Below are 16878 nucleotides of genomic sequence, written 5' to 3'. Positions count from 1 at the left end.
GTTGATGGCGAGCGGCCGCCAGGGCCGGACCCTCCGTGGCCCCCTTGGCGACCTCTCTGAGCCTGGACAACCGGGGCAGGACGCGGGCGGCGCGCGGCCCGGATGCTCGCGAAAACTTCGCAGAGCGGGGCCAGGCCGGCCAGGCTGAGAGGGCGGGGCGGGCGGGAGGCGGGACCGCGGGGGCGGGGCCGGCGCCGCGAGGGGCGGGGTCGTCGCCGAGGCCGCGGGGGCAGCGACGGCGCCGGGCAGCGGGAGCGGCGGCCGCGCCATGTGGCTGCTGGGGCCGCTGTGCCTGCTGCTGAGCAGCGCCGCGGGTGAGTCGGGGGGCGTCCGGAGAACTTTCTGAGGGGCGCGGGGCGCGGCGGCGGGGCTGCGATCGTGCCCCCTCCCCTTGCCCGGGCTGCGTCTCCCGGCGCGGGTGTGCACAGAGGGCGGACCCCGGCGCCGGGCTGGCCGGGACCCCGGCGAGGGGCCGCGGCGGGGTGCGCGCCGTCCTATTGTGTGGGCGTGCGCGCCGGCTTGTGCTGTGTGGTGTATGCACGGGCGGGGCTTTGTGTGCAGTCCGGCTCTGGGGAGCCCGGCAGCTGCCCCGATTGGGCGTAGCTGGAGAGTTCGTGTGTGTGTGTGTGTGTGTGTGTGTGTGTGTGTTGTGTGTTGTGTAGAAGAAAGGAAGAAGGGTGGGGAGAGGAGAGAACGCTTCCCTGATCCCAGCATCCCAGACGCGGGGTGCTGCGTGCTGCGATAGCCTCCCCAGGGCCCCTTTGGGTCTTGTGTGCACCCCCGTGCGTCAGTTTCCTACCTGGTCCGCCGGGCGGGTGGTATCGCCCTTCCCATCCATTCCTCCCTGGGACTGTTTGGTTTAAGCAAAGGGAGATGAAGCAGGGCCGGACCTGGGAATTATTCATCTTTCCCACTGCTTCTGGGAGCAGGACATTTATTTAAATCATCTGATCACCCCCACTCGCCTTACGGTGGACGCCCTGTCCGGCAAGATGCCCTGGGAGAGGGCACGGGGTTCATCTGCCACCCTTTGAACCTGGCATCGCCTTTAGCGTGTGCACCCTGAGGTCTTCAGGAGCAGCGTGACGTTCTCTGGAACTTTTCTGCTGATGTGGGCACGCTCCAGATTCCAGCCCGGAGCTGTTCCCCTGCCCCTGCCCTCTGGTCACAGCTGTCAGCTGCCCCCTCCAAGGGTCGGCAGGCCCTTGACCCCCCCATAGTTATTTCTGGGCAGCTGGTGCACGGGAAAGTAGATGGCAGGGCAGCGTGAACTTTCTGAAGTTGGTGCCATCTACATGTCTAATTCATGCTCGATTCTCCCACATACTTCTAGCTACTTGAGGTGGAAGTATCTTTGGGGGTGTATTTGTTGGGGAAGTTGAGCCTCACTTAATTCCAGGCTTCCCCCTCCCTGCCAGATGTGCACTAGGAAAGACAAACCCTCCTCCTTGTTTGGAGTCCCTGGTCCTGGCCATCCTGAGAATCCACTGGGTAGCCTTCCCCCACTCTAAGACCTATGACATCATCCCCACTCCTCTGAGACTCCCGCTTAGATGTCTGTGGGTTTTCTGCGGCTTCCAGGGAGGGTGGAATGCTGGTGGCTGCTGTGGATTTTTAACCAGGTGTGGGTCAGAGTGTCCTGTTTGTCCTGAACTACTCAGCCACCCCAGGGAGAGGGTTTCCAGGGGGCGTTGGCAGTCACAGGTAGGGACGAGTGATTATTTGGAGGCTGTTAGAACTGGGAGGTTTCCTGGACATCTCAGACACAAAGACCTGCCTAGATTCATGCTTTCTATTTGTATTGACCTGGTGTGTCCCCTGATAAAACCCAAGTAGGACAGTCCAGAAGCCAGGTCTTGTGCATGTCCTCAGGGAACTGCCTGAGGCCCAGTAGAAACTGTTATTTATTGCATCTCCCAGTTAGTACTGGGTGGCTTTCGTTGAGTCTTCATCACTGTAAAAATAGCTGTACAGTTAATTTTGTCTTTCTCTGGTCAGCACTGGTTAATATGTGTGTACGTGTAAAATAGGGCTAAAGTAAGTAGAATAGTCAGAGTGGGTTTGAGCAAACTCCAGGAGATAGTGAAGGACAGGGAAATCTGGTGTGCTACAATCCATGGGGTTCAAAGAGTTGGACACGACTGAACAACAGTCATAGTGGGGAGGGAAGGATGGGGGGTGGTAGTTACAAAACACCTAGCTGTCCCAACTGGTGGTTTTCTGTTACCCGTGTTTCTTGGGCTTGAGTGGTTTTGACTCACCTTTACAGTGAGTTGCTAGTTTAGAAACCTCTAGGCAGGTTGAAGTGTGTGCATTTTTCCTGTTATATTAAGTATCACCCTTCTAGCAGGGATTTTACTTTGCCCTAACTTGTCACCGGAGAACAGGGCCGGTCACGTCTCCTGAAGCCTGCATGGTAGGTCATTTCGTAGTGGGCCAAAGACCCTGTCCTTCTGTCCCATATCCTCCACCTCCATGCTCTTTTGGGAAGTTGATCGAACAAGAAAGATGATAAATGCCAGTGCTTTGGCACTTTGGATTTCTTTCTCCCTTTGATAGTCTGTGAAGAAACTCGGGGTCAGAGCGGAGCCCTACTCTGAGTTTCAGGTCTTTGTAGGACTGGAAGGACACTGACATTTCAACAGCAATCTGGAGGCCTCTATTTTTCAGGAATCTTCTCAGACACCTTTGCATGCATGTGTATATTTTTTCCTTCCTTTGTTTTTACTGTTTGTGTTAGGGAAGTGAAGCATCGATTTCGACCATTATTATTTTTTAATGTATCCGGTGAGAAAGGCTCAGGCTGTTTGAGGTCCAGCTTTCCTTGCCGAGGTGGGCTCAGTGGGTTTAAATGCGTGGATGCTGAAGGATGTCTAATGGTGGGCAGGCCTTGTGGGGGTTAGACGGTTCACCTCCTTATTGGTTGACCTTTTAGGAACTCCCTGACCTTTTCTACCTGTCCATGAAAAGGCTTGATTTCCCCCGTGTGTAACCAGGAGTGTGGGTGTTGACCTTTTCTTTTGGAGCGATCTGCTTAGTGATGTGAGCAGGTGGGTTTTATTATTATTATTATTTTTAAACGAACTGAGTGGCTTTGTGCAGCCTAGGCCCGTCGATGAGGCTGTGTGCAGCAAGTACAAATAAACACACCTTGTTGCTTTTCGTCTTCAAAGAGACGGATGAAGGCTCCCTGCTGGGGTGTGAGGTGTTTTTTCCTGACAGTCCACTTCGGCCTTTACCTTTGTGATAAGTGACGGAGAGGCGCAGGATGTGAGCCAGGAGCAGAGGGAGGGCCTCCAAGACTGGTCTAGGTGTCTCGTTGCCAAGGTCACCAGAAGAACTTGAAAGTGGGTTTGTATCGTCTTCTTTGTGAAAGGGTTTAGAGAACTGGGAATTAGGAGAGTTTCTAATCAAATAATCTACGAAAGTCATGGCCTTTTCCACCTTCCCCTTTTTCACGGGAAAGGAGAGAATAGGGAACCCAGTATCTATGGACCCTCATCTCCTACGTGTGAGATGCTTTGCTCGCCCTTGAAACACGTGATTCCGTTGAGTTTTTCCAACGATATTGTGTGACAGGAAGTCATTTTGTGGTCCGTGAAAGATTATCCGTACCCAGGGTGCCAGATTCTGACTCGAGTTTCTCTCCAGGCCCCCAGTCTGGGCTTTCCGCCCTATTTCCGGGCATCCTTCCACGCCTTTCCCCCTACGTGCTTTTGTGAATTAACAATCCATGAGTTTGTTTCCATAAACAGCCCCCCTTCCCAAATCTGTTCACTTTGCAGTCACAGCAGTTGGTATTTGTGGTAAATACATAAAAATAAATCCCAGGCCTTGAGTAAAGATAGAACTTTCAAAATAGCGCCCATATTTTTGCTCTGTGCATGGGAGAGGCATGTCTGGCAGGAGATACCACTGGACATGGTTCCATTTCTTGACCCGAGGTGTAGTTACATGGGGGTTTGTTTTCATTCATTAAATTCTATATTTACCTTTCCCCCCTTTTCTTACATGTTTATGGTATTTTACAGTTAAAAAATGGAAGACAAGTCAGAGGGATGGAACTGGTTTTAGCTATGAGAGAGCCCTGGGGGAAAATCTGTTTTTGGTTGTGGAGTTATCTTGTTTGTTCTTTTTCCCTCTTTCTCTCTTTGGAATATTTTGGAAATGCATGGGCCGTCCTAACTGTGCAGCTATTTTTGCCTCAGCATCTACCTAACAACTGGGGAGGTTTTTAAACATGGCTGCTCCTGTGTGTGTGTTGCTTTTATTGTAATTGTTGTGAAAGAATCTACCTTTTGGGTCTTAAGAGTGCCCTTAAAACGTCTGCTGGGAGAAGAGCCAGGTACTCTGAGGATACAGGATTTGCCTGTCATATGCATTTGATGTTTGATATTGCTCACAGGTTAAGTAAACTTTTGGTGGCTTAGCTGGTAAAGCGTCCTACTGCCATGCAGGAGACCGGGTTTGACCCCTGGGTTGGGAAGATCCCCTGGAGAAGGGAATGGCTACCCACTTCAGTTCTTGCCTGGAGAATCCCATGGATAGAGGAACCTGGTGGGCTACAGACCATGGGGTTGCAAAGAGTTGGACACAACTGAGCAACTAAGCGCACACACACACACACACACACACACAGGACAAGTAGACTTGTGTGACAGGATAACTGCCCGGTCAGAGGGATGGCAAATGTCTATTTCAGATAGGATGGTTAGGGTTTCGGAGATGGCTGCAGGGCTGGGGTTTATGGGGAAGCATCTCTCAGCCTGGCGCTGTTGGCGTTGGGACTGGAGGGCTCCTTGTTGTGGGGGGCTGTCCTTTGTATTGTAGCTTGTTTACAGCACCGCTGGTCTTTGGTGCCAGAAGCAGCCTCCTTCTCCCTGCCCCCCTGAGTTGTGACAACCAACAATGTCTCCAGCCGTTCCCACATTTCCCTTGAGAATCAGCCCAGCTTGAGCACCCCAGTTGCGAACCCTGGGTCTGGTGTGAGCATTCCCCACCTTGCCATACATCTGGAGCATTCTTACTGCTCATCCAGAAGCGTCTCCCAGATACAGCGATTCAGAGAGGTTTTCTCCTCCCACGGGTCTCTTCATCATCAGGTTTCTGCTTTCTGTTTCTGCAACCCCACAAGTTCAATGTGAAAATAGGTTTTATCTAGAAATAGCCTCAGCCCTGACCTTTCGCTCCTGCTTCTTGCTCTTGTGTGATAGTGAAAGCAAGTGAAGCTGGAGATTGTGGATTTCATTCCCCTGGGAGAGATAGGCTGAGGAAGCAAGTAAAAGGCAGGTGGTGGGTGACACCAGAGCCACTTGGTTCCCTGAAGACCTTTTAAACTTGGGAGGTTCACTATCCCTGTGAGCTGGAGGAGAAGCGCCCTGAAAGTTTGCCTTGGGAGCTGCGTGTTGAAATCTCACCCTGGAAGTCCCCCTGCCTCCACCCCACAGAGCGGTCATTGTTTCTCTCGGTTCCCCTTCCCTCCCCATGGTTCCTTCCCCCTTCCCATCAAAAGCTTTTACAACTGGAGTTCCTTCTCTAGGTGGGCGGAGGGGATCGTCTATACTAGCAGCCTGTGAGCTTTGGAGAAATTTGCGTCTTGTACTTTCTTCTCTGAAGTCCTTTGAAAGTTAAGCTCTGTGTCACTTAGTAACTCTTGTATTCCTTTAAGACACTGCCTCCCAGCTGTCCGGTTCCTTTGTTCAGTGGTGGCCAGCCAGCCTTGAGTTTTTAGCTTCCTCCTCTCTTCAGAAGACCAGCATCGATGTGCAGTGTCTGCTGCTGTCTTCTTCTGTGTGTGAGTTCGCAGGGAGAAAGGAGCTACCAAGAGAGCAGCGCTGGGTTTGGAGGGAGAGAAGTGTCCCTTATCATCCATCAGACACAGGAGCCTCAAATCACACCCTCTCCCCAAAGGCTTCTTCAGGTGGGAGCCCTGGCTTCCTGAGCCTGTGAGTCTTGTTTTCTTCCCTTTTGTCTCTGGGTAACTTCTTGAAGCTTTATAGTATGTCCCCTACATGGGAATGGGTTCCATTCCAAGAGGGTATTTGTAAGTCCAGTTTGTTCATAAGTGCAACGAAGTTAGCCTATGTACCCAACTAACAGAATCAGCTATGTAATACTGTTCTGTAATACGTTTATAATACTTTGCACACAAATAATACATAAAAAACAAACACACAAAAAATAAACATTTTAAATCTTACAATACAATGCCTTGAAAGGTGTAGTGTTACTTGCTCAGTCCTGTCCAACTCTTTATGACCCCGTGGATTGTAGCCCTCCAGGCTCCTCTCTCCGTGGAATTCTCCAGGCAAGAATACTGGAGTGGGTAGCTAATCCCATCTCCAGGAGATCTTCCTGACCCATACAGGGGCTGACATCAAATGGAGAGGCACGAAGAGTTACTGACTGGAGGAGGGAGGCAGGGGGGAGATGGTAGAGCTGAAGGATTGTCAGCAATAGGAGATGGAGAGCAAGCTGCAATTTCACTCACAACTGACATTGATGGCACAAGTCCTGGTTCCTTGTTGGAACCAGGTGCACATTTGCATCTTTGAAAGTTTGCAACTTGAAGGTTCGTGTGTAGGGACTTCCTGTCTTTGACTGTTCTCTAGTGCAGTACTGGCTCTGTGCTCTAGGGCGGGCAGAGCTGTGTAGAACTTGTTCTTGGCCCTTGAAGACTTGAATGATCCAGTGATGGAAATGGGGTTGTTTACCTCTGTCATGAGCTGGGAAGCGCAGAGGCACTCCTCCAGCAAGTGGGGTTTTGGAGGCGTTGTGTTCCTAAATATGAGATGTACTGATGGATCTATGCCCTTCATGAGAACACAACTGTGTGGATGTCACAAGGCTTTGGCAAACCCGGATATCCAGTCATTGGGAATATTTAATGGATGAGTCATTCTTTTCTTAAAATTTTTATTTTTATACAACTTTTAAAGGTTACTTTTCATTTGCAGTTATTATAAAATATTGACTATATTCCCTGTGTTGTACAATACATCCTTGTACACCCACTTACACCCACTGCCCCGCCGGTGACCGTGAGTTTGTTCTCTACCCCTGTGAGTCAGCTTCGTTTATGTTATATTCACTAGTTGTGGTATTTTTTAGATCCACATATAAGTGATATCATATAGTATTTCTCTCTGTTTGACTTATTTCACTAAACATAATGCCTTCCAAGTTGGATGGGTCATTCTTAATAAGGTTTCAGAGGTGATGGCGCATGTCCTAGCTTGCTTCTTTAGCTATCCGGATAAAATTTTGGGGTAAATATAATGGTATTCTAAGGTTCTTGTAACTCTAGGCTTATGAGATTCTAATGAGACATTTCTTCTGGGGCTGTAGGCAGCAATCTTCTTTATCTTGTCATACTTCCTACAGACACATATATGCTAAAGTAAAGTGAAAGTGAAATTGCTCAGCTGTGCCGACTCTTTGCAACCCCATGGACTATACAGTCCATGGAGTTCTCCAGGCCAGAGTACTGGAGTAAATAGCCTATCCCTTCTCCAGTGGGTCTTCCTGACCCAGGAATCGAACTGGGATCTCCTGCATTGCAGGCTAGCGCACACATATATGTGATAAATAGGTATAATTATATTATACAAATAAATATATATATTTATATATGTATAATATGCATATCTTGGTGTATATATACACATATCTTAGTGTGTGTGTGTGTATATATATATATATGTCTTTATATATATATTCACACACATACATATATATGTGTGTATAGAAACACATATATATGCAACAGTTAGAACTACACATGGAACAGCAGACTGGTTCCAAATAGGAAAAGGAGTATGTCAAGGCTGTATATTGTCACCCTACTTATTTAACTTATATGCAGAGTACATCATGAGAAACGTTGGGCTGGAAGAAGCACAAGCTGGAATCAAGATTACCGGGAGAAATATCAATAACCTCAGATATGCAGATGACACCACCCTTATGGCAGAAAGTGAAGAGGAAATAATAAGCCTCTTGATGAAAGTGAAAGTGGAGAGTGAAAAAGTTGGCTTAAAGCTCAACATTCAGAAAACGAAGATCATGGCATCTGGTCCCATCACTTCATGGCAAATAGATGGGGAAAACAGTGGAAACAGTGGTTGACTTTATTTTCTGGGCTCCAAAATCACTGCAGATGGTGACTGCAGCCATGAAATTAAAAGACGCTTACTCCTTGGAAGGAAAGTTATGACCAACCTAGAGAGCATATTCAAAAGCAGAGACATTACTTTGCCAACAAAGGTCCGTTTGGTCAAGGCTATGGTTTTTCCAGTGGTCATGTATGGATGTGAGAGTTGGACTGTGAAGAAAGCTGAGCACCAAAGAATTGATGCTTTTGAACTGTGGTGTTGGAGAAGACTCTTGAGAGTCCCTTGGACTGCAAGGAGATCCAACCAGTCCATTCTGAAGGAGATCAGCCCTGGGTGTTCTTTGGAAGGAATGATGCTAAAGCTGAAACTCCAGTACTTTGGCCACCTCATGCGAAGAGTTGACTCATTGGAAAAGACTCTGATGCTGGGACGGGTTGGGGGCAGGAGGAGAAGGGTACGACAGAGGATGAGATGGCTGGATGGTATCACTGACTCGATGGACGTGAGTCTCGGTGAACTCCGGGAGTTGGTGATGGACAGGGAGGCCTGGCGTGCTGCGATTCATGGGGTCGCAAAGAGTTGGACACGACTGAGCAACTGAACTGACTGCTATATATATATATATATCCTACCTTTTTTAGTCTCTAATCCTACTAGATTGTAAAGTCATTAATGGCTAGAATCATATGTTAAATGTATATGTCATATTTCTCATTTTTTTGTGGAGTCTAGGAGCATAATAATGGCTTCCAATCACTGGAGGGTTCTCTACCTGGCAGGATGCCAAAACTGCACATATTTCATTATAATCTTCCTGAATTAAAAACATTATCAAAATAATACCTTGCTTATTATAAAAATTTCAAGCACAGTAGAAGTCATTATAGTAAAACATTAACGTCTTTCTTTATCCTCTGTTTGCATTTCTTATTTCTTTTTAAAGTCACTATTAACTGTCTGGTGTATCAGTTTAGTCCTTGTGGATTTATACACACACATGCATGTGCCCATAGAGTTAATGAGCTCATACTTGCCTATATTTGTTGTTTTTTTACTTGCTTTTGAAAATGTTGTATTTTATCAATTCTACTTTGAGATATATGCATTGGGCACACTTGCCTAAATGTCGTTTAGACATTCCGTTTATTCCCAAGCACTTGGCATGTTCATTCACCTTCACTTGCCGTTCACTTTCTCAGTTTATAAATGGCACTCTTTTTGCTTCTATCTTAGAAACAAAACGTGATATATCTTCAAGCACATGACTTTAAAGTGCTTGGCTCATACTTTGCAAGAAAATATGGAACTGGACTTCCCTGGGGGTACAGTGGATAAGAATCTGCCTGCCAGTGCAGACAGATTCAGTCCCTGGTCTGGGAAGATTCCACATGCCGCAGAGCAACTAAGCACATGTGCCACAAGTACTGAAGCCCGCGTGCCCAAGAGCTCACAGGCCACAGCTACTGAACCCACACACCTAAGAGCTCACAGGCCACCGCTACCGAGCCCGCGTGCCTAAGAGCTCACAGGCCACCGCTACTGAGGCCACATGCCTAAGAGCTCACAGGCCACCACTACCGAGCCCGCGTGCCTAAGAGCTCACAGGCCACAGCTACTGAACCCACACACCTAAGAGCTCACAGGCCACGCTAAGAGCTCACAGACCACAGCTACTGAACCCACATGCCTAAGAGCTCACAGGCCACTGCTACCAAGCCCGCGTGCCTAAGAGCTCACAGGCCACTGCTACCAAGGCCACATGCCTAAGAGCTCACAGACCACAGCTACTGAACCCACATGCCTAAGAGCTCACAGGCCACTGCTACCAAGGCCACATGCCTAAGAGCTCACAGACCACAGCACTGAACCCACGTGCCTAAGAGCTCACAGGCCACCGCTACCAAGCCCACGTGCCTAAGAGCTCACAGACCACAGCTACTGAACCCACATGCCTAAGAGCTCACAGGCCACTGCTACCGAGCCCACGTGCCCAAGAGCTCACAGGCCACAGCTACCGAGGCCACATGCCTAAGAGCTCAGGGGCCACCACTACTGAGCCCGCATGCCTAAGAGCTCACGGGCCACCGCTACCGAGGCCACATGCTGCACCTACTGAAGCCCGTGGGCCTAGAACCTGTGTTCCACAGGAAGACAAGCCACCACAACGAGAAGCCGGTGCACTGCAATGAAGAGTAGCCCTTGCTTGCTGTAGGTGGAGAAAGCCCATGCATAGCAAAGAAGACCCAGGACAACCCAAAATAAATAAATTAATTAATTAACTAAGAAAGAAAATATGGAATTGTAGTCATTCTCCAGTGACAGATACTTGCTTCACTATTTTCATATTTATGTAGTTTCCTTGCCTTTTGTATACACAGTAATTTTTCATTTCAGTGCAAAATTTTAGTGTCATATTTTAAAAGGCTTTCTAAATAGCAGGTAAATTCAGCCTCTGCCTTTCCAACAATACACAGTACTGGATGGAAATGATGACACACGTTAGCACCTGTGACCAAGTTCTTCTCCCAGGTGCTGAGACTGACCAGCAGATCACAGCTTCTGTTTATTCTGTGCTCTCGTAAGGTGTTGTTGGCTATTGGGCACCTCTTGAGTTCAGAGATGTTACAGTATTAAAGGTAAATTAGGCACATCCTCATTTCAGAGATGTTTGAATACCAAAGGTATGTGTCTTCTTGCTCATCTTTCTTTTAGTTTTTCTGTAAGTATGCATTCTTTTAAAAACACCTTTAAAAACATGTGGTATATGTCAGTACCATGATTTTTTTTCATGTGTCTGCTGATGAATCCTATTTCATTTTCACAGCACTCATTTAGGTAGACAGTATGCTCTGCCATTGTAGAGATGGGGGAACTAGAACACTAAAGAAATTTCCCAACCCTGCAGCCAGCAAGAGGTGGTTTCAGGATTCGCATGTAGGTTGCTCTTGACTGCTGGCTCTACTGCATAGGCATTGAGTAGACATTCAAATTCTTGTGTGTTGGAAGAAGGAGGTGTACTCCTAGATGGTGCTAGAGAGTTCAGTGCTGTCAGTATTGATTCCTTGCTTATTATGTTAGATAGAATAATCTGTTGGAGAGCCATTGGTCAGGAAGCATCTCAAGTTGTTTTTATTCAAGTGGCCTGTTCTCGGCAGATTGAAATTGACATTTTGCTTGTCCCCCCTATGGAGGACTTGTTGTTATAGACATTTAAATTGGCTTTTGTAGAGGTTTTCTTTATTAAAAGAAACAATAGCAACAATAAACAAATTATTTCAGCACCATGAGACTTGCCTTTGAATGTATTCATGATGGAGATGTTTTCCCCCCTTTGGTGGAAACATTTTGTTGGAATACCAACCAAAAGTAATTTCTTTTTGGTCAGTACTTCCTTCAAGTAGCGCTGGCTGCCAAAGAGAAGTGCCCACTGTCTATAAAAATCTAAAAATAGATTTTTAGGACAAAAATATAGTGCTGATTATAATGCCTCATATAAAAAGAAAACTTTAAGTTTGGTCTTTCTCACTCCGAGGTTAAGCTGGTATGGTTCAAATATGGGAGAACTTTTTCTGAACTAGTCATTGATGTTATTTTGTTGAGGAAGGTGAAATGTTAATGTACTGCACCAGAAAGAAATCATAGCTGGAAAGAATTTGCCCCATTTTGTTACCTCAAACCAAGGGGCTCTTATGGGCAGTAGGTCCTGTCTTGTGAGGAAATAACACTGCAGGTCTGAAAGGCGTTAATAACTACAGGCAGACCATAATAAGCTTCAGGATTCCAAACCTGCACTCCTAAGTTCTCTCCTGAAACCTGTCTCTCTTTTTAATGAGTCTTTGTGCTACCAGGGGACTGTGAACTGGGTGAATTTGCAGGTGCTCAAGTCCAGCTGTGGTTTTTGACAGGCAACATGGTGAGACTGAAGACGAGGGTTGTCTCTGGCCTGGAGGGAGGCTGCTGAGAGGGGGCACAGCCAGTTAGTTGCCTCTGGAACTGGGTGCTGGAGGGGCACGGCCCCTATGAATAACTTGATTTAGAAGACGTGCCGACCCAAGGTGCCAGCGTTCTGTGTGGGACACTCGTGTGTCTGTTGGCAGAGCGAAATGAAAACATAAAAGGTGTGTAATTTTATTGCATTAAAAATCTGTTCTCGTTATTATAAGGCCCAGTGAGGTTAGCTTTGGGGATATCACAAGTGTGCTGTCTGATGGCCTTACTGGAACATTTTTCTTCAGCTTCTGCCTTGAATCAGGGCAGTGTTCTCTAGGAGAACTAATTGGACATGGCTGAGAAGTGAGCCCTCGTGATACTTGTAATTCCACAGTCAGTTGAAAAAGAAACCCTCTCAATTGGTTTGGAAAATGCTAAATTTAGCTTGTTTTTTATTATAAAAATAAAGATGGGGGAGTTTGGGGACGATGGAAGAGTGATTAGTAGCAGGGGGTGTTTCATTGGTAAGAATTTCATCAGAAAAAAATCCAAAGCTATAAAAAATGGTTGATGCTAAGAGAAACCAGAACAGAGCTGAATGAGGGCTTCAAAAGCAGATTTTATAAAATTTGATTAGAAGATATGATAGGAGGGAGCTCAGCTGGCAGGGGTGTGTCATGGCAGGACTGTAAAGAGCGGATGGTAATTGCTGTAGAAGAGAAAGGCTCACATCGGGAATAATCTATAGTAATTAAAGATTGAACTAACCTTGTAAATGTTATAGAGAAGCGATGAACCTCTGTGGAACCTATGAAGGGCAGCAGCAGTGCAGTAGGGGCAGATTTAGCATGCTCAGAGTTCCTTTGTGTTGCCCAAGTTGATGATAATGACAATTCAGGAAAAGCTAACAGATGTCGAAAATATACTAAGGGTGCTTGATTTTTATACCAATACCAGAGAAATTGGAGTGGATCAGGAGTTGGACTGTATATTCAAGGAAAGGAACATTCTCCATCACTGGGGGGCAATCTCAGGATCTTTTGAAAGTACCCAGAAAGTGTAATTCAGCAATAATCCTGAGCAGAAGAAAGAACTCTCCCATTCTTGTGTGATTCGAATTCCAGAGGCAGGATGGGGTCATGCATGTTTCTTTAATGTCCATCTTATTTGTTGTTTAGTCCAGCACCTGAGTCAGGGCTTGGTTTAGCGTCCGTCACACAATAGGATCTCCTGTAAGTTACCTAGAAGGCACGGAGGTGATCGCTCAAGATAAGCGACTGTGACTTTGAAGAGGAGAAGCAGTTGAGGGAAGGAAGAAATTGAGAGGTTGCCCTTTGGTGATGCATTGTTTCTGCTCCAGGCTTTGAAACAGTCTCATTCGGCATCAAAGACCTACAGAGATCGTCATAGCGGAGACACCTGTGGCTTAAAAGAAAATGACAAAAAGAGAGAGTGCTTGTAGAGGAAAATGGATTATAGTAGTTTTAAAGGCATGTGATAAATTAGACAATTAAGAGTCTAGCATGTGGCATATAAAAAGGGTTTCTGACAGGTGAATGAAAACTGCTGTGCCTCTTAATTCCACTTGAAGGGAGTTTACACAGCTTACTTAACGAATATGAGAAGTTACTGGGAGGAAAGAATTGAAAACAGATCCGTCTTATGAAATATCAGTGTTAAAAACATTAAATAATAAGAAACTTAAGATTATCTTCTGGCCTAATCTAAAAGGAAGTAAAACTTGCTACTGAGACAACACAAATGATTCCAGGAAGGAAGCGCATCAATCAATATAATCTTAGAGGGAAGTGGAGGACGATAGAAATACATCAATTATAAGACCAAGTGTACAGCAAAATCTCAGTAACTCTTGTGAAAAAAATCACCCAGCTATTCTTCATAGGAGACGTAGTAAACTTCAAGAGACATAGAGTGAGAGGTTAGGGAAATAAAATCCTATATGCCAAGACTTCTTTTGCAGTCAGATAAGTAATTGCATAGCATTAAGCAGTAAGATAGATAAACAGGGATACTGCAGATGGCAAAGGTTTCATTAAACAACAAGTATCTGATAATCCCATGTAAACAGACATGAAGAATTAGAGACATAATTAAAGGATGTTGAAGCTTCTTGGATAATATTAGCGAGTGCTTGCCAAACTTTGGAAGGTTAAAATATTTAGAGAGTACCTAATTTTAACATTTCAAAGAAAAGGTCTGTGGGAATAGTGGTGCGTTAGTCAATCGTGTCCAACTCTTTGCGACCCCTCGGACTGTAGCCCACCAGGCTCCTCTGTCCATGGGATTCTCCAGGCAAGAATACTGGAGTGGGTAGTCATTTGCTTCTCCAGGGGATTTTCTTGACCCAGGGATCAGACCTGGTCTCCTACATTGCAGGCAGATTCTGTACCATCTGAGCCACCAAAATGTGCTGGTGACTCGATGATAAGTGTCTGCAGTCAGGAGCAGTGGGTGAGACAAGCGGCTTCCTCGGGACACCCCTAGGGTGTCTTTTCTCCACACAGCTGCTCCCTGGGTTTGTGGAAGTGTTTGCTATCGGAAGCTTTGGGGATAAAATCCTCCCTGCTAATGAGATGAGAAGGTTGATTAAGCTTCGACTTGGGCTTAGTCTGGCACCAGCGTCTGTGGGTGGGAATTTACAAGAGCAGTTTAAGGCCTGCCATATGGATAGAAAAGGAGGCTTTGCAAAAGTGATTGAAAAGAAAAGGCTATTTTTGCTTTTATATCTTAGGAAGCGTTGCTATTATTTAAATTATTAGAAAACATTTTCCTGCTCAAGTATAGTGTATTTTCTCCTTAAAATGGTAGTATTATCGTGGGATTATGGTGTAAGTGCTTTGCTACTCACAGTGTGGGTTTCCAGGCCAACAGCATCAGTATCACCTGAATCAGAACCTGCATTTTAAGAAGATCCTTGAGCGATTCCGCCTTGAATTAAAGTTTGAGATGCACTGATGTGGTCACTAAGAATACAGGCTTTCAAATGAACCAGCCTGGGTGGAAATCCCAGCTCACTGCCTCAGCTATGGCCAGGTTTCTTCACCTTTTTCCTGCCCACTGTGTCTTCATCTGTAAACAGGGATAACAATGGACACCACCCTTATGGAGGAAAGTGAAGGAGAACTAAAGAGCCTCTTGATGAAAGTGAAAGAGGAGAGTGAAAAAGTTGGCTTAAAGCTCAGCATTCAGAAAACGAAGATCATGGCATCCGGTGCCATCACTTCATGGCAAATAGATGGGGAAACAGTGGAAACAGCGTCAGACTTTATTTCCTGGGCTCCAAAATCACTGCAGATGGTGACTGCAGCCTTGAAATTAAAAGACACTTACTCCTTGGAAGGAAAGTTATGACCAACCTAGACAGCATATTAAAAAGCAGAGACATTACTTTGTCAACAAAGGTCCATCTAGTCAAGGCTATGGTTTTTCCAGTGGTCATGTATGGATGTGAGAGTTGGACTGTGAAGAAAGCTGAGCACCAAAGAACTGATGCTTTTGAATTGTGGTGTTGGAGAAGACTCTTGAGAGTCCCTTGGACTGCAAGGAGATCCAGCCAGTCCATCCTAAAGGAGATCAGTCCTGAGTGTTCATTGGAAGGACTGATGTTGAAGCTGAAACTTTGGCCACTTGACGCAAAGAGCTGACTCATTTGAAAAGACCCTGATGCTGGGAAATTGAGAGCAGGAGGAGAAGGGGACGACAGAGGATAAGATGGTTGGATGGCATCACTGACTCAATGGACATGGGTTTGAGTGAACTCCAGGAGTTGGTGATGGACAGGGAGGCCTGGCCTGCTGTGATTCATGGGGTCACAAAGAGTCGGACATGACTGAGCGACTGAGCTTAACTGAACTGAATGGACCCTCCCAAGTAGAAATATTTTAATTGAGATAATACATGGGAGGCACTTAGCTTTTATTATTGCTCACTAATATAACTAAATGTTATTTAAATAATTATCCAGGTTTATTGTAAAAATTTGGACAAGAATTTAGAAAAACCTACCTTATAGTTCTGTGATCTAAAGACTGTTAATACATTGGTTTATTTTCTTTGATTTTTATGTAGTTTTAATCATACGGAGAATATAATTTCATATCTGGCTTTTTCCACTTGTGAATATAGCATTGGCATTTTTCCTCGCTAAACTGATGTAGGAGAACAAATGGTCTAACATCCCAGACTGGCTGGGTGGATTCTTTTGATGTTGGCTATAAAAATTCTCTAAACCAATCAAACCGTCAGTGTGCTTTTTCACAGCTTGTTTCCTTGTCGATCCATGTGGGCTGCTCTTCCCTGCCCCATCTGATTTTACCTGGTAGTCATTGAGGATCCTTCGGGAATCGTGTATGTGAAAACAGCTGGTAATAGGTAAAATTCTGTACACGTCTATGTTACTGTAAGTGGGTGAGCTTGCTATGTAGGAAAAGCCCAGATGCATACTTACCAGTTGACTCCACAATTCCACTTCTAGGACTTTATCCTCATAAAATAGTTTGGGATGTATACAGAGACTCAGCTATGAGGATGTGTGTGTGAGCCTTGTTTTTAATGGTGATAGGCTGGAAACTAATGCTTCCTGCTGCTGCTGCTGCTGCTAAGTCGCTTCAGTCGTGTCCGACTCTGTGTGACCCCATAGACGGCAGCCCACCAGGCTCCACTGTCCCTGGGATTCTCCAGGCAAGAACACTGGAGTCGGTTGCCATTTCCTTCTCCAATGCATGAAAGTGAAAAGTGAAAGTGAAGTCGCTCAGTCGTGTCTGACTCTTCGAGACCCCATGGACTGCAGCCCACCAGGCTCCTCTGTCCATGG

At 46.0% G+C, this 16878-nt stretch overlaps 1 protein-coding gene across 1 annotated transcript in view; it reads left to right on the top strand.

The window, feature by feature from the left end:
• The first annotated feature begins 208 nt into the window (after nucleotides 1-208).
• The window catches only part of LDLRAD3 (low density lipoprotein receptor class A domain containing 3), a 276165-nt gene continuing 259495 nt past the window's right edge, over nucleotides 209-16878 (top strand). The window contains exon 1 of the mRNA XM_070383545.1: nucleotides 209-314. Within this exon, the coding sequence (XP_070239646.1) occupies nucleotides 269-314 (46 nt within the window). The 5' untranslated portion in view covers nucleotides 209-268. The remainder of the gene's footprint in view (nucleotides 315-16878) is intronic.

This window comes from Bos mutus, chromosome 15, assembly GCF_027580195.1.
Source record: "Bos mutus isolate GX-2022 chromosome 15, NWIPB_WYAK_1.1, whole genome shotgun sequence".
NCBI lineage: Eukaryota > Metazoa > Chordata > Mammalia > Artiodactyla > Bovidae > Bos > Bos mutus.
Note: the sequence above shows the minus strand (reverse complement) of the source record. Positions and strands in the feature narration are given on the sequence as shown.